The sequence below is a fragment of the Lathamus discolor genome, chromosome 3 (assembly GCF_037157495.1).
Source record: "Lathamus discolor isolate bLatDis1 chromosome 3, bLatDis1.hap1, whole genome shotgun sequence".
NCBI classification, from domain to species: Eukaryota; Metazoa; Chordata; class Aves; order Psittaciformes; family Psittacidae; genus Lathamus; species Lathamus discolor.
The window spans coordinates 144,126,368-144,152,133 of NC_088886.1; the positions used below are offsets into that span (position 1 = coordinate 144,126,368).

Genomic DNA, 25,766 nt, shown 5'->3' on the forward strand with positions numbered 1-25,766 from the left:
ATCATTAATGACTCTAGGTTGCCGCAGAGCTCCAGGAATAAGAACTCTGGTCACAAAAGGCACCTGCTGCTCAGAACTTTTGACTTGTCTGCGATGCATTGTCACAGTGACAGATGGAAATTTTACGATCCACCCCTAGCAAAGGGCAGTCCAGGTTTATCTACCTCGTGGACTCTTCAGAAATCTGCAGCTCACTCAGTTTGCTTGTTCCTTCTCTACTGTGCTCTCTTGAGACCTCACCTGGAGTATTGTGTGAAGTTCTGGTGTCCTCAACATAAAAAGGACATGGAACTGCTGGAACAAGTCCAGAGGAGGCCACGAGGATGATCAGGGGACTGGAGCACCTCCCGTATGAAGACAGGCTGAGGAAGCTGGGGCTGTTCAGCCTGAAGAAGAGAAGGCTGCGTGGAGACCACATAGCAGCCTTCCAGTACCTGAGGGGTACCTACAAGGATGCTGGGGATGGACTATTCATTAGGGACAGGACAATGGGTAATGGGTTAAAACTTAAACAGGGGAAGTTTAAATTGCATATTAGGAAGAAGTTCTTTACTGTGAGGGTGGTGAGGCACTGGAATCGGTTGCCCAGGAAAGTTGTGAGTGCTCCATCCCTGGCAGTGTTCAAGGCCAGGTTGGACAGAGCCTTGGGTGACATGGTTTAGTGTGGGGTGTCCCTGCCCATGGCAGGGGAGTTGGAACTGGATGATCTTAAGGTCCTTTCCAACCCTAACTATTCTATGATTCTATGAAAGTAACCTGTATGTGCCCATCTTAGCTCAATATCTCCCTGCCTTCTACCACAGCCACCCTAGTTAGCCTGCAAGTTAGGCAGAATTGAAGCTGCACCTTTTACTTCATCTTTCCCACTCTGAAAAGTTGTTCATGGCTCTGAAGGGACCATTTCCTCTTCTGCCAGGCAGTCTAGGGTAGAGTTAACCCACTGGGAATGATGATCTGATTCTGATAAATTCAGAACTTGATGGGCTATCAGTAATTTGTCACCTGTGAAATATGAGTTTTCATAGACAAGCCTTTAAGGTTGAATTGTGAAGGAATAACAGAATTCTCCATTTCTCGTTTCTCATCCTTGAAGATCCAATAGATGTACCCACCTGGGAGACAAACACCCATTAGCATCACCCTACACACCACCACTTTGACTTTGGGGAATTTGAAATGGCAATAGGGAGAATTTTCAGGAAAGTATCTGGGAATATGTGATACTTGGTATATGCCACAGACAGAGGGTCTCAGGTGCTTTTCCCAACAGGATCTAGCTAGCTGCTGCCAAGACAAATTTCTTTTCACAAACTGGATGCTAACGTTGCCAGCCTTTAATCAGACTCATACAGCTTAATAGGGGAATGTTCTGGAGGCTCTTGAGGATATCTCTGGCAGTAATCCAGTACCACTACTACACACACCATCCATTGTGAGTTATGTTCTATATTTTCCAGATTAACCTGAAATTATTCCTATTAGCAGTCAAGATGTAATAGTAAAGTAAAACCAACTTTATTTACCAGTATGGAGAGAGAATGCTGCAGACATACAGGAAAAAAAAATTCAAAGGCCCTTACAGCTACCCGGTGTTTTGATTTAACTTCAATGACTCGTGTTCTGTTCAGCCACTTGTGAAAGTCAAGGAAACTGCAGGATGGTTCACACTAGTGTCACAGTTCAGAAAAAGCAGCCCCTAGGCAGTAGGATGAAAGCTGAATAGGGAACTTGACTAGGAGTTCTTTCTGGAAACCCCATTGAAAATAAGTGTGTCTGCAGGTGTTTCTTGTAGCTTTGTCTTAATAAATCAGTTTTAATCAGGATGTCAATTTATAACTCTCTTGCTAATGAAATGCTGTATGAAATAGTATTAGGTTTTGAAACAAAGTCTCTTACTAGATTAACTGAGAGTAACTCTGTTGCAGATAGAGTTCTTATAATAAAAATACGGCTCTTCTGAGCATAGCTTTCAGATTCATACATAAATTTAACATCAGCACATAACCTTTGATAACTAACAACTACATTCTACTCAGAAAAGGCTGCAAAAAGCAATACAGTCTATCACTGCATATTGATGTAGTAGAGATAGATAAGACAATAAATTGAAGGATAAGAATGTGGTTTGCTCACTGGGGCTGTACTCACAGCTTGGTAACCATAATGCGTTCTTTTTATTGTTAATTCCCACTGTTTTTCTTATGGAAAATAATGTATCAATACACTCTAAGATTTCCATTGCCAATTTGAAACAAAGAAATTAAGAGAGATTTATATTCTGCAAAAGCAAGGGGGCAAAATATGCCTGGAAAAATTATTTGCTATTAAAAAAATCTCTAATAGGGAATGGTAGTATAATTTTCGTCATGTTTCATTTTATTACCAATAAATTTTTGACCTCATCTCCACTAGACACCATAGAAGTTTTCAGGGAAAGCTGGTTCTTTCCGAAGGTCAAGTAGAATTGGTAGAGTCCTCCTAGTAAATCAGTGCTGGCTGGATACTCAGTCACAGAAGGAAGGCAGTTACGTCAAGTCTCTTTCAGTATAAGTGGAAGAATTGTAAGGTATTCCAAGTGTTCTCCAGCTTTTAGTGCTGTAGGTAACATGGTTATGTTCCTCACATGGGTTAGTGGGACCATTTTAACCAAAGTTAGAAATCTTTGCCTGAGAAACCCTCAGGCAAAAGAAGGAGCAGTATAGAAGTCCGAAGTGTTGAGGACACTCAGGCTCTGGGCTATTCTTGTAGGTTTAAATGAGGTAAAGCTTTCCACTCAGTAACTGCAGGAGAGGAAGTTTACAGGATGGATTAAATGAAAATCTTTAGTGGATGCTTATAATTTCACTGAAACCCTAGGGTTTTATGAAGAACTGCTGTTTCCTATGCCAGCCACAAAGCAATGTTCAGAACTCCAGCCTAGCTTATTTATTCTGTTGTGGTATTTCCTAAAGGATATTTCTCCAGGCACACAAATGATGTTTGGTGAAAGCTTTTTTGTCTCTTGCACTGTCATTAAGGCTTGTTACTCGCTGAATAAATCTGTAGAAAATTATAAAAACCTTTGGGTGGGTGGGAAGCTCATACTCAAAAGTATGTTAAAGTATTACTTAATGTGTACCCACATTTAGAATAGTAATGCAGTGTAGTGCTGATACCCTAAGAAAACAGCAGTACTGATTACTCTTTATTTCTGTCTGAGGCACTGACTTATTTTCAGTGCTCTGGAAGAAGTGCCAGGTTCTCCTTTAGGGCAGCAGGAGGTGCTGTGAAAGCGATGGGTCTCTGCTGGGAGAAGCAAACAGCATTTCTTCATTCCTCTGATGGTACTGTTGGTATTGATTCTCTTGGCAAATGACCATAAAGAAAATAGGATGGGTATAGGATGGAGGTTGGCGACAGGTGGGAATCTCCCATCTCCATGGCAGGATACCTGCCATTGGGGTGTTTGAAGTTTCTCCATCAAAATGGCTAAAAGTCCCCACCAAATGACATCAATGGATTCTGTGAATTTGAGAGGGTGAATTTTCTTTTGCTCCTTTGCACTGCTCAAAAGTCTGCCTTTACTGCACTGAAAATGGTCAGAGCAATCACAGAGTTTTACTCTGCATCTCAGTGTTTCACTTCCAAGAAGCATTTAGTAAAAGCAGAAATAGGAAAGCCAGGATTAATCCTCTTTCCATGAAGGACAGAGTTACTTCTGCTTTCACCTGTGTTTTAAAAGAAAGTGGCCACAACTGTATTATAAAAATCTAATTTTGTAAGCTGTTTTTGGAAACAGCCACTTAGATTGAGCTCCGTGTCCAGGGGAGATGCAGAATGGAAGTGAATGCTGAGTGGGTGTAAGAGAGACCAGGATGTGTTTGGGCAGATAGAGGAGAGCTTCAGCTAAAGGGAAATTTTTAGTACTGAAACTAAGATTAACAGGGATTTTGAGGCTCTTGAGTTTGCATGTAGGTATCTAAATTTGACCAAAATCCAACTTAGGTTTTCAAGTGCTTTTCCAAGTCCGAGTCTTGTTTATCACGAGTAAATCAAGAAACTCAGAAAATAACCAAATGGTTCAGGAGTAGAACCTGAAGCTGAGATAAAATGGTAGATGTGAGTACTTCTAATGTAATAGTCGAAATTTTGTTTGTTCCTTTTCTACATTCCTTGCCATTTTAGAGGACACAGTCTTGTTTCTTTTTTTTTTCCCTTCTGAAGTCTAGAACATTGATCTCCAGAAAAGTGGCTGTTTACATTTTGAATCTGGCACTAATCACAGAATCACAGAATCCCAAGGGTTGGAAGGGACCTAAAAAGATCATCTAGTCCAACCCCCCTGCAAGAGCAGGGTAACCTACAGTACATCACACAGGAACTTGTCCAGGCGGGCCTTGAATATCTCCAGTGTAGGAGACTCCACAACCCCCTTGGGCAACCTGTTCCAGTGCTCTGTCACTCTTACAGTAAAGAAGTTCTTCCTGATGTTAACGTGGAACTTCCTATGCTCCAGTTTACACCCATTGCCCCTTGTCCTATCACTGGATATCACTGAAAAAAGCCTAGCTCCATCATCCTGACACCTACCCTTCACATATTTGTAAACATTGATGAGGTCACCCCTCAGTCTCCTCTTTTGCAAGCTAAAGAGACCCAGCTCCCTCAGCCTCTCCTCATAAGGGAGATGTTCCACTCCCTTAATCATCTTTGTGGCTCTGCGCTGGACTCCTTCAAGCAATTCCCTGTCCTTCTTGAACAGAGGGGCCCAGAACTGGACGCAATATTCCAGATGCGGCCTCACCAAGGCTGAGTAGAGGGGGAGGAGAACCTCTCTTGACCTACTAACCACTCCCTTTCTAATGCACCCTAAGATGCCATTTGCCTTCTTGGCCACAAGAGCACATTGCTGGCTCATGGTCATCCTCCTATCCACCAGGACCCCCAGGTCCCTTTCCCCTTCGCTACTTTCCAGCAGGTCAACCCCCAACCTGTACTGGTACATGGGGTTGTTCTTCCCCAGATGCAAGACTCTACACTTGCCCTTGTTAAATTTCATCAAGTTTCTCCCCGCCCAACTCTCCAGCCTGTCCAGGTCTCGCTGAATGGCAGCACAGTCCTCTGGTGTGTCAGCCACTCCTCCCAGTTTTGTGTCATCAGCAAACTTGCTGAGGGTGCACTCAGTTCCCTCATCCAGGTCATTGATGAAAATATTAAACAGCACCGGTCCCAGCACCGACCCCTGAGGAACTCCACTAGTCACAACAACAGATTTGATTGTTTATTTGCCAAGCTGTCAAGCTTAGTTTATGTGGAATTCACCAGATTAACTCTGTTTTAATAATATGGCTAAAAACTAACCTTTAAGTCACATCATTTATTACTAAAACAAAAAGTATAAGTCAAACTGTTTTTTAAGAAGAAATGAAGTTTTATTTATAATGATTTCTTGTAAGTAGTACTAAGACCATTTAAGTTAGGAAACATTACAGTGATTAATGCATAGTTGTTCGCATTTTAATACTTGATTTATATATCAGATCTGTATGTGTGCACACTGTCAAACTTCATTCTGTTTTTGTCAAAATACTTATTACTGCTGACAGGTGTAACATGCTCACATTAATCCTTAATTCCTTGATTCAATTTTCTAATTGCTTTTTTGGCATGAGTTTGGAGCCATTTAGTCTTCTGCGATGTATTTGTCTTATGATACAATAATGCACTTTTAAAAATTGGATGCACCTAACTTGTAATGCTGAACAAAATAGATATAGAGATATCACTTAGTAAAAAATCCAAAGTTTTATAACACTTCTGTGAGACACCACTTCTAAGAAGTGGTGTCTCACAGAATAGAGACAGAGCCAAACATTTACGCTTTCCATCTTCCCATTTCACAGTATTAAATGTTTTCATTGATAGATAAGAATTGATGCTGAAGTCTGTGTGTTTTGCCCAAGGAGACTGTGAACCTGTAGGGCAGAATCATAGAATGGTTTGAGTTGGAAAGGACCTTAAGATCATCTAGTTCCAACCCCTTGCTATGGGCAGAGGTGCCTCACACTAGACAATGCTGCCCAAGGCTCTGCCCAACCTGGCCTTAAATGCTGCCAGGGATGGAACATTTGCCACTTCTTTGGGCAGCTTGTTCCAGTGCCTCACCACCCTTACAGTAAAGAACTTCTTCCTTATATCTAGTCTGAACTTCCCTGTTTAAGTTTGAACCCGCTGCCCCTAATGACTTTTCATTAGTCCTTAATGGAGTGTCCCTCTCCAGCATCCTTGTGGGCCCCCTTCAGATACTGGAAGGCTGCTGTGAGGTCTCCATGCAGCTTCTCTTCTCTAGGCTGAACAGCCCCAACTTTCTCAGCCTGTCTGCATATGGGAGGTGCTCCAGTCCCCTGATCATCCTCGTGGCCTCCTCTGGACTTGTTCCAACAGCTCCATATCTTTTTTTTTATGTTGAGGACACCAGAACTGCACACAGTGCTCCAGGTGAGGTCTCACAAGAGCAGAGTAGAGGGGCAGGATCACCTCCTTCGACCTGCTCGTCACACTCCTTTTGATACAGCCCAGGATACGGTTGGCTTTCTGGGCTACGAGCGAACACTGCTGGGTCATGTCAACCAACAGTCCTTCTCCTGTTGTGATTCAGGAGATTCAGGCTGCTCTGAATCACTTCTTTGCCCAACCTGCAGCTGTGCTTGGTATTGCCCCAGCCAAAGTGCAGGACTTTGCATTTGTCTGTGTGGAACTTCATGAGGTTGGCAATGTCCCACCTCACAAGCGTGTCACGGTCTCTCTGGATGTCATCCCTTCCCTCCAGTGTATCGACCGAGCCACACAGCTTAGATCGATGAACATCCCCTTAGTCATTGTTGTGCTCTCCTGCTCTTCTCACCTCTTCAGCTGCTGCCTGCTGTTGCCCACTGTTGCCAATCCTTCCCACCAAGGGTGACAGAATACACTTCCCAGCTTCTTCTTGGTCTGGACTATTAAAGCTGCTCATTTGTGTTACTTCTAAACAGCCAAATAACACTTTACAAGATTTACTGGGGTTTTCAAAACTTAATAAAAATTAAACCTGTTTTGTTACTTTCTTGTCATTTTAAAGCAGATGTGCTAAGTTACTTAGAAAGGAATATGTTTAATACAGGTATAATGGCATAAACTGACATACGTTTTTATGCCAGTAATGGCAGCATTACCATCTGTCCTTTGTAAAGGGAAAAAAAAATCTAGCCAAAATTTATTCCTTATGGAAGCAGATCAAGGGTGAGCAAAGAATCTTCTCAAAGCTCAACAATTCCTCACAAACTCACCCAGGCAGATGGACTTTGGCTGAGTCTTTGTGTGATTATCAGAAAAAAATGTGGAGAATGGAGAACCTTCTCTCTCATAGAAATCTAGGACACCAGGAAGATGATTTCTGATATTTATTTCCTCTGAATAAATATGACTGCACGTTGAAATTGTGGATAAAACCCTCTTCCTCTCCCTCCCTCTCTCTCTCATTCTCTTTTCTTCCCTACCCTCTCCACTTCTTTCTACACACACTGACTTACTCCGCTTTTCTTGCTTTCAGTAATACCGTATGCTCTTTCACCTTTTTATTCCTTTGTGGTTTTCTTCTCCTTCATTTTTCACCTTCCCAAGTGACATACCTCCTTCTGTCATGCTGTGAGCAAGAAAGGGAATATAAAAGTAAAATGATGTTAAATAAATATTTGTTTATTCTGCCCTCCACTGATAGAGTTTTATTAACTCTGTGATTGTCATTTGTGCTTTTTGGCAAAAACGTAAGTCACTTTCTGTACAGGGGGAGAAAAAGGCAATTCTAGCAAGGAAATCATGGTAGCTAAGTGCTGTAGGCAAACAAAAACATGCCTTATCTCTTCCAGGAAACCTGTGGAAAATGCACGATAAATGGCACATTTCAGAGAACATGTTATGTCACTGTGATATAACTTTGATTCATGGTTATGTATTTATCTTTAAACAACTGACAAACCTTAGGTTATCTAAATTATTATCATTTGCTCTATGCTTCTGTGGGTTTTTGCTAGTAAATCTGAATGATGTGAGGTAAGATATGACATCTGGTTTATCAGTCATAATGTTCTATGAAGAAAAAGTAGGCACAAACACAAAATTCTTACTGTATTTGAGTTTCAGATGAAATCCTCTAAAAAAATGTTTGTCAGAAATCATATCCTCCAATTGTGATTTGAAAAGCATTATTATAAACTTCAAAAAGAAAAGGACAGGGCCTGTTAATGTGTCATAGTTTAAACCAATCCACACAGGTCGTCCACTCACCCCCACTCCCGGAGGGATGGGGAGGAAAATCAGGAGAATGTAACTCCCACGGGTTGAGATAAGAACAGCCCAGTAACTAAGGTATAACACAAATCACTGCCGCTACCACCAATTATAGTATTGATAAGAGAAAATAACAAGAGAATATGATACCACCGCCGAACGAGTTCGACCCCACCGAAGAGAGAGAGAGCCTGCCCCTTCCGGGTAACTCCCAGTTACCTCTCCGGGCATGACGTGCTGTGGTATGGAACACCTCTTTGGCTAGTTTGGGTTAGGTGTCCTGTCTCTGCTTCCTCCCGGCCTCCCTCGTCCCCAGCAGAGCATGAGACTCACAGAGTCCTTGGCCAGAATAAACATTACTTAGCAACAATTAAAAACAATCGGTATTATCAGCTCTCTGCCCAGGCTGGAAGTCAAAACACAGAGCTTGCACCAGTTACTAAGAAGGAGCAAAACGGCTCCTGGTAAACCCAGGACATAATGAAAGGTTTTATATCGCACATCAATAAAGATATTATCATTTTGATTTATAATAAAGTAATTATTCACCAAATTAAAAGGCGTAATCATAGAATCACAGAGTCATAGAATAGTTAGGGTTAGAAAGAAACTTAAGATTATCCAGTTCTAACACCCCTGCCATGGGCAGGGACAACTCACACTAAACCATGCCACCCAAGGCTCAGCCCAACCTGGCCTTGAACACTGCCAGGGATGGAGCATTCACAGCTTCCATGGGCAACGCATTCCAGTGCCTCACCACCCTCACAGTAAAGAACTTCTTCCTTATATCAAATCTAAACTTCCCCTCTTTAAGTTTTAACCTGTTACCCACCTTGTCCTGTCAGTACAGTCCCTAATGAAGAGTCCTTCCCCAGCATCCTTGTAGGCCCCCTTCAGATACTGGAAGGCTGCTATGAGGTCTCCATGCAGCCTTCTCTTCTCCAGGCTGAACAGCCCCAACTTCCTCAACCTATCTTCATACGGGAGGTGCTCCAGTCCCCTGATCATCCTCGTGGCCATCCTCTGGACTTGTTCCAACAGTTCCATGTCCTTTTCATGTTGAGGACACCAGAACTGCACACAATGCTCCAGGTGAGGTCTCACAAGAGCAGAGTAGAGGGGCAGGATCACCTCCTTCGACCTGCTGGTCACGCTCCTGTTGATGCGGCCCAGGATGCAGTTGGCTTTCTGGGCTGCGAGTGCACACTGCAGCCGGCTCATGTTCATTTTCTCATCGACCAAAACCCCCAAGTCCTTCTCTTTGGGCTGCTCTGAATCTCTTCTCTGCCCAACCTGTAGCTGTGCCTAGGATTGCTCTGACCCAGGTGTAGGATCTTGCACTTGTCATGGTTAAACTTCATGAGGTTGGCATCAGCCCACCTCACAAGCGTGTCAAGGTCCCTCTGGATGGCATCCCTTCCCTCCAGCATATCAACCGAACCACACAGCTTGGTGTCATCAGCAAACTTGCTGAGGGCGCACTCAATCCCTCTGTCCATGTCAGCGATGAAGATGTTAAACAAGACTGGTCCCAACACCAATCCCTGAGGGACACCACTCATTACTGGTCTCCGGCCGGACATTGAGCCACTGACCACAACTTTTTGTGTGCGGCCATCCAGCCAGTTCCTTATCCACTGAGTGGTCCACCTTTCAAATTGATGTCTCTCCAATTTAGAGACAAGGATGTCGTGCAGGATAGTGTCAAAGGCTTTGCACAAGTCCAGGTCGATGATATCAGCTGCTCTACCCCTTTCCATCAGTTCCGTAGCCCCATCATAGAAGGCCACCAAATTGGTCAGGCAGGATTTCCCCTTAATGAAGCCATGCTTATATATAATGATAAATTTGTTCCTTTCAGTTATGTGTCCACATAAACCATATTCTGAATTACATTTTAAAATGAAATTTCATTTTTGTCTGCATTTTCAAATACAAAGGAATAATGTAATTTTATTTGCTGTTGTGACAAATTGTGAAAGGTAACTTAAATGCTCTATTGTTTCTGTTAGTATTACCAACTATTTTAACTGTAAATGTTGTACATGGATTCAGGTGTTGTTGTTTTAGTATATAGTGGAAGATGGTCCATTTGTAAAATCTATTTGTAATATTAGCGAGTGCACGGGGGTCACTGCCTAGCCACCTCCCTGGTTTATAGCACTCTGTCCATCGAGCTCTGCTCACAGCTGCAGCAGGAACTTCCATAGACCTGGAAAGTCTATTTTACACTGAAGATGCCAGTGCATAGTGAAGAGGGAGGCACGGGATTGAAGTGAGATTACCTTGCATGGAGCTTTATCCCTGCCTTGATGGTTGGGGAGGGAAGTACAGGTTGAAGCGCTGGAATGAAGGGGCAGAAATTCAGGTCCAAGGAGAGGTGTGAAATAAGTGTGTGACAGTTAGGAAATCATGGATTTTGACAGTTGAAAGAGCAACAGGAGCGAATGAAAGCATGTAATAGTGGGAGAAGCAGAGAAGACTACGCCAGGTTTCTGTCAGTGCTGTTTTGTATTGTATTACTATATGCCTATACTTGTCTGATTAGATTTAAGCAGCCCAGGGCACAGATACCTGCCAATCTGAATGATCACATCAAGACCCTTTCCTATATTAAATTTTATGATCTGAAGAGTTACCATTATTTTTCTGTGTTGTGGTTTGTTTTATTTTTACATTTTCTTTCAATATGCATAAGTCAAAGGATTCTTAATAAGAATTTTTTCCCACACCTTTCGCTTTCTTTTCCGTTAATCCACTGGTACTACTTTTGTAGTGTTGCATGTGCAACCAATGCTGTTAATGTTATTAAGGTTTTGTTCTGTTTTTCATCTTTTCTGCATTGCTTTTAATAGAGAGTCGTATCATCCAGCAATGCCTGTCTAAATGTTTTATTGATAATAGATCTGTGGAAGTCAACAGATATACAGCAGCTTACGCAAGTTCAGAACCTGCCTCTTCATCTGTTCCTTTGGTGTCCATTGAGCCAATATGTTAAAAAATTGTATATTATTATTAAATGCTACAAGTCCAGTGCACTCTGCTTACAAAGTATATCTTATGTTGGGTTTTTTTTGAAGTTGGTTATCTTTGGTTTTAGATGAAGCTTTTAAGGTTTTGCTCTTCTGTTTCATTCTGGGGGGGAAGATTTTAGTGAACAGTTGTCACTGATTATTTTAAATTTAAATTTAAATGAGATGGCATTCCTCTCCCAAGCTATTTTAATTCTATCACCTCAAATGAATCAACAGAAATGCCTTTCAAATATGACCATGAAATAAAAAAAAAAAAAAAAAAAGTATGTTTATCTATTACTCAATTTATTGCTGTATTCTGTGTTTCCTTATCTTCACTGAGCAGTAATAAATGTTGGTTACTTGGATGTAGAAAAATAGAAAATGATAATTGCTTTACATGATGGAAGTGCCTTTGTTTTCTTTATAATACTTTGCGGTGTATTTAATACACTTGGCTAAAATGCCATTTTTCTTGGTACACATGAATCAGTTGACATTTATATATACATTGAATTTTGCATGTAAATGGAAAGTTTTATTGCTTTGAATTTTGAATCAAAACATCAGACTCATATTTTGCCTTGGAACATAACAGACATTCTAAAAATATACAAAACCAAAAAAGAAATGAATGCTTCTGCTGAGTTTGACCTGATGTTTTAGAAATATCTTTAGCTCTTGACTAAATGTTTGAGCTATCAAAAGTGAAATGCCTATCTCTTAGTGAGCACAAATCATGGAAACATGTAAATATGGAAATATTTTAAATTGTTGTATTAGAACTTACTATTCTATGGATCTTTACACTGCTTTGATTTCTTCCAGCTTCTAGTTTCCTCAGTCTTGGAAACTTCAGGACAATATGACAGCAACCATTTAGTCAAAAGCTAACTGCAAATTAAAAGATCTGTATAGCTAATAACAAAGATGCTTGATAACAGCACATACCTCCCATCAGCAAAGCCACTGTTATCATAGCTTTATATAAGACAAAAAAAAAAAAAGACGATAATTGCATTGTCAACATTTTCAGAGTGTTTCTAAGTTTATTTAAATGTAAACAGTGGACCTATTTTCTGTGCATGCAAGAGAAAAATCAGGAAGGTCCTGCCTCAAAGAAATCATCTGTTTGCTTGGAGAGATACAGAGAAAGCAGACTTACTGGTCTGGGAAACTCAAGAAGGATTTTTTATCTTTATATATTTGTATGTAATATAGATTTTCTCTCATTTTATGGCTTTGATATTAGGAGGCCTAGGTAATGGATGCTGTTGGAGTAAGATTATTTCACATGGGTACTTAGTAGAATAGAGGAAATTCTAATACTCACAGATACCGGTGTGTTTACCAAAAGGTTTTGCTGTTTCCTAAGCTTTGAGAAGTTGATATCACTACATTTAGTGAGCTATAAAATCAAGTATAATTTTATTGTCTTTAAGTTCATTTAATTTTTTCTGTTTGGTTAGATTTGCAGCGTGGGCTGTTAAAGCCCATTTTTTAGTCAATTAGCACGGGTAGAACAATCTGTTTAAATGCAGAGAAATAACTGGGGAAAATATCTTCCCTACTGTTGCAGTGAACCTTAAAATAAATTAAAGATAAACAAGTAAAAGTGTGATGGAAATCTTAATGATGCATTGGAATTTTCCTGTTTCAGGGTGCTCCCAAACCAATTGCCATTGAGCCATGTTCAGGAAACAGAGCTGCTGTCCTCACGGTATTCTTATGTCTGCCCAGAGGATCATCAGGAGTCCCACCCCCTGGTCAGTCAGGTAAGGCTCGTGTTGGTGAGCATCATGTCTGTCCTCATTCAACGCACAACTGCACCCACACAGATCCAAAATACTGGCACAGCAGATTTATACAAGTACAAATGGACGAGTTTAGGACCAATGTTTAATGAGGAATTTTTGTTTGAAATTTGGTATGGTAACCCAAATAAAAGGCCCAGTGGTCAAATTAGGCTGGTGTACAATGGTTTATCTCATTAGGACTTCATGTGTGCATACTGATATGCTTCAACATTGTCTTTCAGGGCAAAAAAAAAAATCATATGCTGGCCACTCCTATGTTTTCAGTTCAAGTTGCTATAAATACAGCTATATAGGGAATACCCATGAGTATTCTCATTTCAAGATGATGATTAGTGCACTATCTTCTAGTTAAGTTCTTTTGCACCATGAATCCCAATATTGTGCTGCTCAAGATTCAGTTACAGTATTAATATTTTCCATAATGCCTGTTGGATGAAACCTGGGGTTGTGTGAGTACTTCACTAGGAAGGTGTTAACTTTGAAAATGATCCCAGCTCATCTTAAAGCAGCATTTGCATTATCTACCTTATCTGATCTATGCTAGATCATTGTACAAAACCATTGTAGCCATTCTTATAAAATACTTCTAAACAGGAGGTACCTAAATACACTTTTAAAATCCTTTAAATAAGTGCCTACAACAATATGATACAAAATGGTCATGATAGCAAAATTTAGACAGTAATGTGGCACATCATAGATGACCACTTTATTCTTTCAGATTTCAGTGGAGCTGTTGCCAAAATGAACACCTTTGCAATGAATAGTATGTGCCCAAAATGCTCCTATAAACCAGAATATATGCTTTAAGGCTAACTTTTATCATTAAGAGCCAAAAAGATATCCTTTTAACCTTCAAAAATCCATTTAAGAGATTAAAAAGTATTGAGTAATGATGAGGGCAAACTCAGTTGACTTATGTTGGAAATAAGCTCAGCTGAGTGTTCTTTCTTCTTTTGGCTTGATGACTATCTGTTATTTATTTAGGGTTTTCAGTTCATTTTGGGGGGGGAGTTGTGTTATATTTTTTCCCTTCCTGAGTTCTGAGGTGAGGACTTAGTTCTTAAAATGCTCTTTATGGCCTGGAATATAATTTCTGGAAGTGCTATGAAAATAAAAGTGTTACTGATGCTTTGTCAAATACATTTCCTGGAAGAAGTATATAAATGTAAGTGATCTGAAGAGAGCAATGAGGGAGGAAGGATGTTTAGCGTATTCCCTGTGCATGTTTTAAGCAAATGAAAAAGAAACGAAGGTGTTTATAGTCTTACGACAAGGAAAAACATTACAAAAGGAAATTAAAAGTAATTGTTGAAAATGGAACTTAAAATGGTTTTTTTTCTGTTGTTTTCAAATTTATCTATGGTGTGTGTCTCGGCGGTAAAAATGTATTCATCTAGTTACTTCACAGCTTCTATTTACTATATGCCGGGTTTTTTTTAAGTAATTGCTGTTCTTTGTTGTGTGTAAAACATGGAGAGAATAGGCTTTTTGAAACAGGAGTGGGGTTCAACAGTACAGCAGATGTGTTATTTTGAATGTTTCTAAATCTGTGAAAAAATACACCTATTTCTTACACATTATATCCTCCTGCTCTGTCTTCTCAGTACTTTGCCTTCCATCACCTTTGCAGGCATGTATTTCAAATGCTGTTCCTCCATTTGTTTTTATGGTCTTTGTCAGCCGTTTAGTATTTAAAAATATCTAAGATTCTTAGTCCTACAACTTTCACTTTGTTCAAGGTCAAAAGCAAATGGAAAAGCTTGAGGTGTGCAATCATGCTGATTCAACCATTAGATTATATTACTGTAATCATTTTTTGTTGTGTGTAATGAATTTTGGTACTCATGGACTGCTTTCACTGTATGTAACCATGCATAGTCTAGGCAGAAGCTATTATGCAAGTTTGCTGGCATACCTGTAGCTCTACTAATTCACTTCATTCCTGTCCTGCAGCACTACCTGCTGCTTCTTCCCCAGGCTTCCTCAGAGCAGATGCTGTGAAGTGTGCCAAGTTATCTGAAATGATGTGGAAGCTTTGTGCGGCAGACGTGTTTGCTATGTAGTTGGTTTCCCTTATGACCTAAGCTAGATTAAAACAACGATATTTAGGTGGATGGAAGTAATGTGCTCAGTAATTATGTCTTGCGAAGTAATTTTAGAATCCTCTATTACTTGAATATTACCATTTTCAAGCTCATTTGGATAATTCTAGGATAAAACTGACAGTGTGTCAAACATATTTTTTTAATGGTATGTCAATGATACTGATTCTTAGTTCACAATAAGAGACTGTGGGTTTCATTTCTTATATGCATATGTATTCTTCTGCAGTACATTTTCTGCAAAATCAAGAAAACTTTAATTCTTTCCACAAGTAACTAGTCTATGTTGCACTGGAGTTGTTAGTTATATCCCTATGTTTTTAAGACCTGAATTTGATCAAAAGTGAGTTTTGCATGTTCCCAAGGTTTACATTAAGAATCATCTTGTTGGAAAATGCCTCTGAATATTAAAAAAAACCCAAATAACCCAAACGCTAATATAAATGTTGCTCTTTCTGCAGCATATGTTCTATACTTCACCTTTATCAGCAGCTGGAAGAAAAGTTGAAAATACAGATGGTGGGCTTTAGCCAAAGGCTATGCAAAGTGAAAACTTCTCTGGGAGAGACCATATGTCCCAGTAGAGATCTAGCACTCTCTACTTCCTGCAAAAAATACTCAGAACTTTGCAGACTTTTGACAGTATCGTTTAATTCTGAATGATAATCCTGTAAATATACAAAACCCAGCTAGGTTGGCACAATAGAACTGCATAAAACTAATATGTGGTTAAAGATATGTTTTATACAGGTCATGTAGATTCAGATGAAATAACGATTAAAAATGTATTTATTACAAACAAAAAAGAAACACTATTCATTGTGACTCATGTTTTAAAGAGGGACTTTTTCAATGAAGGAACAATTTCTAGAATTAAACATTCTGAGAACCTGGAAAATCAGTAAATGTTACCATCTTAGTAGGTTAGGTGTAGCACAGAAGGCACTACATTTTCTTTTAGGCGTAAGTTTTGAACAGGATCCTAGTAATTCAGTTATATGTCTCTAGAGTAACAACTGTATTTAAATGAAATTTTGCTTGTGTTAGAACAAAATTGTAAATTATAATGATCAATGAAAAGCATTAAGGAAGTTTAGCAGTGATAAAAATTAAATGTCTCTATTTAGGATTGACTGATAGAACATGTAGTTTCTTCATTCTTCAGTTGTCTCATTGGCTGCATTGTACCTGGGTAATCAGTTCAAAATTCAAAGGTTAAAAAACCCAGCAATTCTCTGTACAATTTATGTGTAGATCAGTTATCAACCGATGCATGGATGTATGTTCGTATCAGAAAAATCACTTGCTCAAGCACCTGTAGGCAGATTGCAAGATAAAACGACATATATGTCTTGCAGATTTTATGACACATTGGAAGCTAGAGATCATCTATTATTGCTGTAGTGTCTGACCCCATGCTTTAAATAGTTTAAACTCTTCTTAAATAAAAAGAGATCTAATAATGAGAGCAGCTGCAACCAGATCTCTAGAAAGAACTAAATTATGCATCTCGGAGGTTACTGAAAAAAATAAACTACAAAAATAAAATAAAAAGGAACAAGATGTTCATATATAAATTACTTAATTCAGATAAAGGTGCCAATGAATTATCAGCAGTTGGAAAGACCAAGAATAACTTCTTCAAGGTCTTTGTACAGTTCTGGTGATATATTGGGCAATACAAAAATTATAGCTTGGTAGTGTGATAAATCCTGTTAAAAGAACTATGATCGTGTCATCATTACTATTACAGCCAACTGAATCCCACACTTTGAGGTATTGAGGTATTGTACATCAAATTTATAAAACTCTATTATGTTTGCATCGTTCTTGGTTAAAGCCACTAAATGCTTTAAAGCATAAAGAGAAATGAGAATATTAGAACATTTGAAAATATTTCAGAATCAAGGGATGAAATTTCTGCATTATTTACGGGTTTTGTTACTTTCACACAGCATAAATTTACTATCTACCAAGTAGGTAAAGTGGTAAAGGCAAAGGTACCTTTACTCAGTAAAGGTATTTTGCTATTAAGACAGGGAGCTGAATGGTCTCTGAAGGTGTACATATATGAATGTTTCTCTATTAGACCTCAGAGGATATCTAACACCAGTATGGCTATGACTAGGTAAGGTGAATCTAACCGACTAGACTCAGACACTGGTCTTAGACTTAGACTAACACTTAGAAATTAAAATCAAGAATTACATAAAATATAGCTATTAATTGAGCAACCTCAGTGGAAGTAATTTTGCAGTGGAAGTTGTGGAAGGTACATCCTGGAAGGCTGCATGCAATAGTCTGTTGCTATAAATTAAGATAGCAATGTTTCGTGTTCAGCAGTCCTGTACAAAAGTTCGTCTCTGATATACTTGGATCAAAACAGAATTCCATTTAATTCTGGACCCAGTAACTGTGGCGTTCAGTCCTACTTAATCAGAAAGCTACAGTAGGATCACAGAACCGATAAAACTACCAGGCCATGTCCCTTCCATGTACTCACCATCATAATGAATAACGACTCATTAAGTGTTCTATAAGACAGTTAGCTCTGGATGGGAGTTTTCAGTACCAAGGCTTTCTTGGTTCTATTTCTAATTTTATCTGATTAAAATACAAAGCCTGGTAATACATAAGACACATATTAATATAATTATGACATAATATTTTTATCTAATATTAGATTTAATGACGTTGCTGACTTGTTCTGACCCTGAAACAAAACCATAGGTAGGGTTTTTCATATGTAGAATAGATTCATAAGTGTACATATCTCAGTATGCAGTGAAATAGTTGCAGATGTACTCCAAGGCAGTTGAGTCCCATGAATTTCTACCTGCTACAAACACATACCTTGCTGAATCCCTTCATACTTGTAAAATAACCCAATATAAAGTCAGCAGGGCTAAAAGGATGAGTGAAGATTTTCTCGTAGAAAAATATTAAAGATGTTGATGAAAATAGACTGTAATTAAGACATACAGAAGATGGTTGAATCTCTTACTGCCTTTTTACATGTTGGAGGGTATTTACTAAAGGAGTGAAAATACAGGATGGATTAATGAAAAAGTTGATAACTATAAACTGAATTGTACAGGCTGATATATGGAATACATGTTATTAAGGGCCCATGTGTGCATGCTGAAGGTTTTAGCATTTCTTATGTACTCAAAGGGAAAAGACAAGGGAAATACAGGGGAAAAAAACTGAACCTAATTCTGCATTAGCAAGTGTACCCGTGTGCTTATTGAAAAGCTCTAGCCTCACAGCAGCAGTGAGGGTGAAGAGTTGAGGGTAAACTTCAGAGGCTCTTTTGCTAAGGACCACTTTAACCCCTTGTCTTCTCAGACACACATATTCTGGTACATTATTTCACCTCTTTGTAGACCTTTTCTTATGCTCAGAAAGGGAGAAAACAGGGGGTTGGCAGGGTGGTGCTTGAGGCTTGCTTCTGTTTAGAGCAGAGGGCTAGGTCAGATCATTAATCTTGTTTGTCCTTTGTGTGGTCTCTGTTCAAAGTGGAAAATAATGACTTACAAGTTCAAGATCTGTATGTATGTTGTAATGTCAGGTAGCTAGTAGAGAGGAGTGCTGGCAAAGTATCTCTTTTGGAATACTGCTTACATCAAGTATATGTTTCATGCTATATAAAATGTGGCAATGACTATTTATAGTTTTGCACATAACATTTTGGAGGCATATATGGACTAATACCTACTGACAGAAAAACAGCCTTCAACTGTGCAAAAGGGAACCAGTGAAAGAGCTAAGATGTTAACCTAGAAAAGAGGTACTAAAGTTATATTAAAAAGGCATTCTTTCTGTTGCTCCTTAGTTTAGGACTTCTAATTACTCATATATATAGCAGGCTTTAGTGAAGAAAGACGATGAATACTTAATGCTGGGAGAAAAAAAGTAGGGGTAGGCATAGAAATGGGAAGATATTCATAACTGGTAGGTTATTTAGACTCCTAAACAGAAAAACAAGAAACATAAAAGTGATATTGCAAAAGAAGAAAGGAAATCTGTGAAAGGATGTAAGTCTAGATAGAACATAGTTCTGCATTCTGTTTTTTCCCGAACAGTTTGTTAGTCCCATCAAAGTAGTACCTGGGCATCTTACATGTGTATTTAAGTAAACATTTCTCTGCGTCATCCTGTTCTTTGTTCTGTACCTCTCTAGAGTCTGCCACTGTAAACTGGAGTCATCTCTCCTTTGTAATTGCGGAGGCAGACTACTGGATTATTTTCATTGTTTGCTGTTTTATTGGCATAAGTTTTTTACTGATACATCAGAGATGTAGATTTTTTACTGATAAACTAACAATACTCTTTAGGTAGAATAAAGTGACATGTAAACAGGGAAAGCATTATAAAAACACTGAGTAAAACCAACTTCACAATACCCCTAGAAGGGACACTCCCCCATCATAAGTAACAAGATTTCTCCTGTGAAATGTTTAAAAAAAATAAATCTCTATTCACCTTCTCTGAAGTGCCAAGATGCAATTGGAAATTTGCCAAACTACGAATCACAGCAAAACAGTATTAGATGTCTAGAATTTGTGTTAAAATACAGGGATGAATCAGGCATTTTATCTGGACTGAAACTAAAGTAGTGTTTACAGTGGCATATAACTCACTATTCTAGAAAAAAGACAAAAACCAACAGTCTCCAGAAGAGATAATACATCTTCATTATGTGGATGATACTTCCACAGTGCCAGTTCACGTAGCTCACCTTGCAGAGGTGCATGGCCGTATTCATTTGACCAGAAGCTCTACAGATAAGGTGAATTATTTTAAAAGACTCAGTGAGTAACAGAATCTTTTGAAAGTTTACCTTTACTGTTTAGACTGTGTGAAGACTGAGATTAATAATTTTCTCTAACCTAAGGCATGACTAGAGCATTTTGTATAGCAATGGGATTTTGGTAATTGTATTGAAGGATACTCCATATTAGTTACCAACATGCTGCCAGTCAAATGCTCAAACAATAGAAAAAGTTAAAATTGAGAAAATCACAATGGTCTTTGTAAGTGTTTAGTGACTATAACTAAAACCCTAATTAATAAGCAATAACTTCAACTTTCTGACGCTGGGAGACTGGTTTGTCAAGTACCATGGTCTCAAGGGAAGTAAAATTTGGAGTTCTTTTTAGTTAACTAGAGATGCTTAGAAAAACAGCTCTTTAAGACTGGTGGAAACTGAAATAATCTATTCTGAAGATTATTTTACTGTAGGAGTTGCTTTCTTTTAAATAGTAAGGCCTATTTTTGGAGCAACTGTTTTCTGCTTAATTCTGTTCTTCTGCACTGCATCAAATGAGGGAGCAGACTGTGTTTATAGTATTGACACTGTGAAAAGAACACACTGGTAAGTGGCAGATGGTGCTGATGATTACTTAAAAAATATTTATGGCAATAGCAAAAACAAAATAGATAATAAAACCCAGTAGCCACCACCACCCCTCCTCCAGCCCAAACCCAAAGCAGTTACTTTTGAAACCTGCTGGGTAAAGTCCATCTGAAAAACACTGAGGTTCTTAGCAAGCTTTGTAAGTCATGAAGAATGAGGTAGGTATTGATTTTGTCTGATCTTTTAAAGAATTTTATGTGGTTCTGTTATGAATTAGTTTTTGCATTATTCTAGCCATAGAACATTGATTCCTTTATAGTCTGAAGAATTTATTTGAAAGGGACGTAAACACTTTAATATGAAGAACGTGCAGTGTAATGTTAGCAATGTGTCTTCCACAGATCTTAGCAAAAATAACATTGATTGGACAGTCAAAAATGCATACTCTAGAGCTGTCACCTGGAAAGGAAAAAAAAGCAAATAAATAGGAGGAAAACATAGGATGTAGAGATGGTTGTTTTATAGAATCATTGAATCAAAGAATGGTTTGGGTTGGGAAGAACCTTAAGATCACATAGTTCTGACCCGTTGCCATGAGCAGGGGTGCCTTACACTAGAGCATGTCGCCCAAGGCTTTGCCCAGCCTGGCCCTGAGCACTGCCAGGAATGGAGCATTTACCACTTCTTTGGGCCAGTGCCTCACCACCCTCACAGTAAAGAACTTCTTCCTTATATCCAACCTGGACTTCCCTTAAGTTTGAACCCATCACCCCTTGTCCTCTCACTACAGACCCTGATGAAGAGTCCCTCCCCAGCATCCTTGTAGGCTTCCTTCAGGTAATGGAAGCTGCTTTGAAGTCTCCATGCAGCCTTCTCTTCCCCAGGCTGAACAGCCCCAACTTCCTCAGCCTGTCTTCATACAGGAGGTGCTCCAGTCCCCTGATCATCCTCGTGGCCCTCCTCTGGACTTGTTCCAACAGTTCCATGTCCTTTTTATGTCGAGGACACCAGAACTGCACACAGTACTCCAGGTGAGGTCTCACAAGAGCAGAGTAGAGGGGCAGGATCACCTCCTTCGACCTGCTGGTCACTCTCCTTTTGAGGCAGCCCAGGATACGGTTGGCTTTCTGGGCTGCGAGCGCACACTGAAGTCGGCTCATATTAAGTTTTTCATCGACCAGCACCACCCCCAAGTCCTTCTCCTTGGGCTGCTCTGAATCTCTTCTCTGCCCAACCTGTAGCTGTGCCTGGGATTGCCCTGACCCAGGTGTAGGACCTTACATCTTTCTTGCTGTATTTAATGCCCTAGAGGGACTCAGTAAAATGAGACATAGTAATAAAAACTCTTAAACACGTGACAGCTAATTATTAATTGTAAAAATCAAAACTGTCACTGTTCCTTTCTTGGGGGGGGGGGTGGGGAGGAGGGCTTTTGCAGCTTTAAAGGGAACTGAAAGAATGAAGAGGCTGTAGAAGTTTTGACAATTGTGAAATGTAAGTACAGTTGTGCACAGCTACACTGTTCATGGAGATTGGTTGAGCATTTTCAGGTTGCATCCAGATGGCAATTTGGTGATTTCCTCTTCCCACTCATCATGGGGAATAGAGAGGTAATGATGGATGCTCATGGCTGCAAACAAATACATTAGAACCCAGGCCTTCAGATTGAAGGCTCTAACCTGGAGAGAAACATTATTCTTCAAGTGTACCTGCCTGCTGACTGTAAAGCTGAAGTGCTCAGGGGTTATCCTGTTTTCAACATGACATCTATCACCCACAACGTTTTGATACAGCACTCACATCTCTTTTCCACCTTCATTTTGCCAGACTAAGGCAGATGAGGTCTACTTCAAACATGTTCTTCAGACTTCTGAACACCTTTGTAGCTCTGTCCTAGTTTCGGCTTCAGTTCAGCTTCTTTTACCTTGCATGGCTAGGTTGTATTCAGAGTGCCATGTGAAGTCCCATCTGGTGTTGCCCAATGACTAACATTTCCTTGCTGTATCCCATTTAACTTTTGCTTTTAAAAAATTATTTCCCCCCACTCCCATTCAAACTCAGTTGCTCTGTGGCCAATTACTTATATCCCTGCCCTGCTTTTCTTCCTCAGTGAACTTTTAGTATATACGTTTCTGCTTGTTCCCAAAACACACGGTTTTGAATTTTGCACTGTTGAATCTGAGTACATTTATATTGCTCAAGTTTTTGAGGTCATGTATCTCTTTCTGGATTATATTCCACTTCTCTGTACTGATGATACATACCAATGTTTGTCATGATTGAATTTCAGCAGAACACTCTTACTTTTATGGCAAGCTCTTTAATGAAAATATTAAAAAAATACTGCTCAAAAGGTTGATTTGTTTTGCTGTGCTATACCTTCAGCATCCTTTTTCCTTTTCAAAGCTACTTTTGTTTTCTCTCCTTCATGCAGTTGTCCACTCTACACAACTCCTGTACTAACCTCGCATCTTTCAGAAATTTCAGAGATTTCAGGAATCTAGAAAATCTAGAAATCTAGAAAATGTCCTTACCCAGATAAGCAGCTGAAAACAGTCAGGTTGGTCTGGCACAATCTTTGGTGAAATGTTGATGTGTTTTGAGCCATTTTCCATTTACATCCCTTTAAATATTCTTTTTTGACACCAGACTGCACACAATACGCCGGGTGAGGTCTCACAAGAGCAGAGTAGAGGGGCAGGATCACCTCCTTCGACCTGCTGGTCACGCTCCTTTTGGTGCAGCCCAGAATACGGTTGGCTTTCTGGGCTGTGAGCGCATACTGAAGCTGGCTCATGTTCATTTTCTCATTGACCAACACCGCCAAATCCTTCTCCTTGGCCTACTCTGAATCTCTTCTCTGCCCAATCTGTAGCTGTGCCTAGGATTGCTCTGACCCAGGTGTAGGACCTTGCACTTGGCATGGTTAAACTTCATGAGGTTGGCATCAGCCCACCTCACAAGCATGTCAAGGTCCCTCAGGATGGCATCTCTTCCCTCCAGGGTATCAACTGAACCACACAGCTTGGTGTCATCGGCAAACTTGCTGAGGGCGCGCTCAATCCCGCTGTCCATGTCAGCGACAAAGATGTTATACAAGACCAGTCCCAACACCAATTCCTGAGGGACACCACTCGTTACTGGTCTCCAGGCGGGCATTGAGCCACTGATCACAATTCTTTGCATGCGGCCATCCAGCCAGTTCTTTATCCACCGAGTGGTCCACCTATCAAACTGATGTCTCTCCAATTTAGAGACAACTTCTGTTGTTTCTATTGCCATACCCTCATTCCATTATCCATGTTGGTAGTACCTTTGATAAACATTATCTCCTTCCTTGCAAACAATGACATAATTATTTCCTGAAACAATATCTAAAAAACACTTTCTTTCTACAGAATGACTTTTTTGTCTCTATTTATAAAGTGAAAATCTATGGATGCTTCTTTTAATAAACATTTACAAGGTCTAACTCAGCTTGACTTTTGACAATTCTTATTTTGTTCTTACAGTTCCTTGCAAAAAACACAGCCTCCTCTGTTGCTCATGGTTAATTCTTTTTATCCATATTCCTATGCTTTCTGAATTTAAAAACCTGCATAGGCTCTTTCCATCAGAAGTTTATTGGCTTCCATAATACCATAGTTATAATGTATTTGTTGGCAGTCAGGAAAGAGTGAAGAATTTATCTTGATGAATGTCTTGCAGGTCAGCAATAATGTATTTTTCTATCGATGTAACAGGGACAAATTTCTAGCAGTAATTTGTCCCTTGGAGAGTCTGAGAAAGATTTATGGTAGCCAAGACCTTGTGCTCCCTACCTTGTCAAATGGCAGGGGAAGCCTCACAATCCCATACTGTGCTCCATGTGGAGGGGTGGGGAATTGTTGTCCCTTTATGTTTTGGCCCCTCTCTACTGGCAGCTCTAATTTTCCTTACCATAATCACTTCCTCTAAACAAAGTGGTAGTTTCAGAGCTTGTCCTTATTTTCTTTTTTAGGCAGTGAAATTCTACTTGTAATACTGGATGTCATGTTTTTTTTCTCTTTATCTGTTCTCTGATGAGGAAGGCATGGGATTAGTAGGGTTTGGGAAGTCAAGTAAAATTTGTAGGATGTAGAGGAGTAATTCATGAATAGGAAGAAGAAAATATGCTGTAAAGGTAGGTCTGCAAATTTTACTGTCTTTCAGGCAGACCCATAGGCACTCTGCAAGGCTTAGCTTTCCATAGCTGAAAGAAATTGTAGTGTGCTTTTCTTCTCTTGACATGATCTATACAGATGTCAACAAAGGAAAGAGGGGAAAAAAACGCCACCAAAAAAAAATTATAAAGGCAGCTAACATGCGAAGTTCTCATTTGAGAATTTTGCTGAGAGAGATGTAAGATAGTTATGTCATTTATGATAGAAATCTCATGGAAATATCTTTCACTAGTGTCATTTTTTTTTTTGCACCAATAGAAACATTTGGGATCAGATAATTATATTAAGCAGTATTTTGTTCTACTCTCTTGATATTGACACAAATACTCAGTGTTTCTTACATAGAAAATAGGCAGTCTGGTCTGTCTTGTCTGAAATAGGTCTGTCTTGTCTGTCTGTCTTGTCTGTGTTCAGCCCATGTGAATGTACACCTTTACCTAATGGAGCGTCTTATCAGCCATATTCCTTCTGAAAATCAAGCAGATGATTTCAATTTTGTACTGTTTAAATTTCGAGGATTTGACAGACGTCTAGTTAGAGTTGCAAAATTAGGTAAAGTGAACAAATCCCTGTGCAAGTGACACACTGGATAAGTGTCCTTCCTTTGAAATTGGTAGTTTGGTTTTATATTCAGTCAACACATACTAGGTGGAGCAGATGGCATACAGTTAAATTAGAACCATAAATCTTTCAAAGATAGAGTTGTATATGATTTAAATCTTTCAGCAGGGGTCCCATCACCTATTTCTCCTTCCTCTAATTTTGAATTCCTTGAAAAGAAGCACATTTTTTTTTTATCAAGAGAAGTCAAATCTACCACTAGAAACAGTTACATGGAGACCAGTCTAGGTTCTAAGTCATACCACCATGGAAAGTTTCATTCGTCACTGGGACAATGCAATTGCATGTAATCTACCTTCCCACATTTATTTTATCACACTCTTGGGCTAAGATGCTTCTAC

General features: G+C 39.4%; 1 protein-coding gene across 3 annotated transcripts in view; it reads left to right on the top strand.

The window, feature by feature from the left end:
• ATRNL1 (attractin like 1) overlaps window positions 1-25,766 on the top strand; it is a 543,705-nt gene that overhangs the window by 475,403 nt on the left and 42,536 nt on the right. For all 3 annotated transcript variants that reach the window (XM_065672331.1, XM_065672333.1, XM_065672332.1), the window contains one exon: window positions 12,982-13,096. In XM_065672331.1, the coding sequence (XP_065528403.1) occupies window positions 12,982-13,096 (115 nt within the window). The remainder of the gene's footprint in view (window positions 1-12,981; window positions 13,097-25,766) is intronic.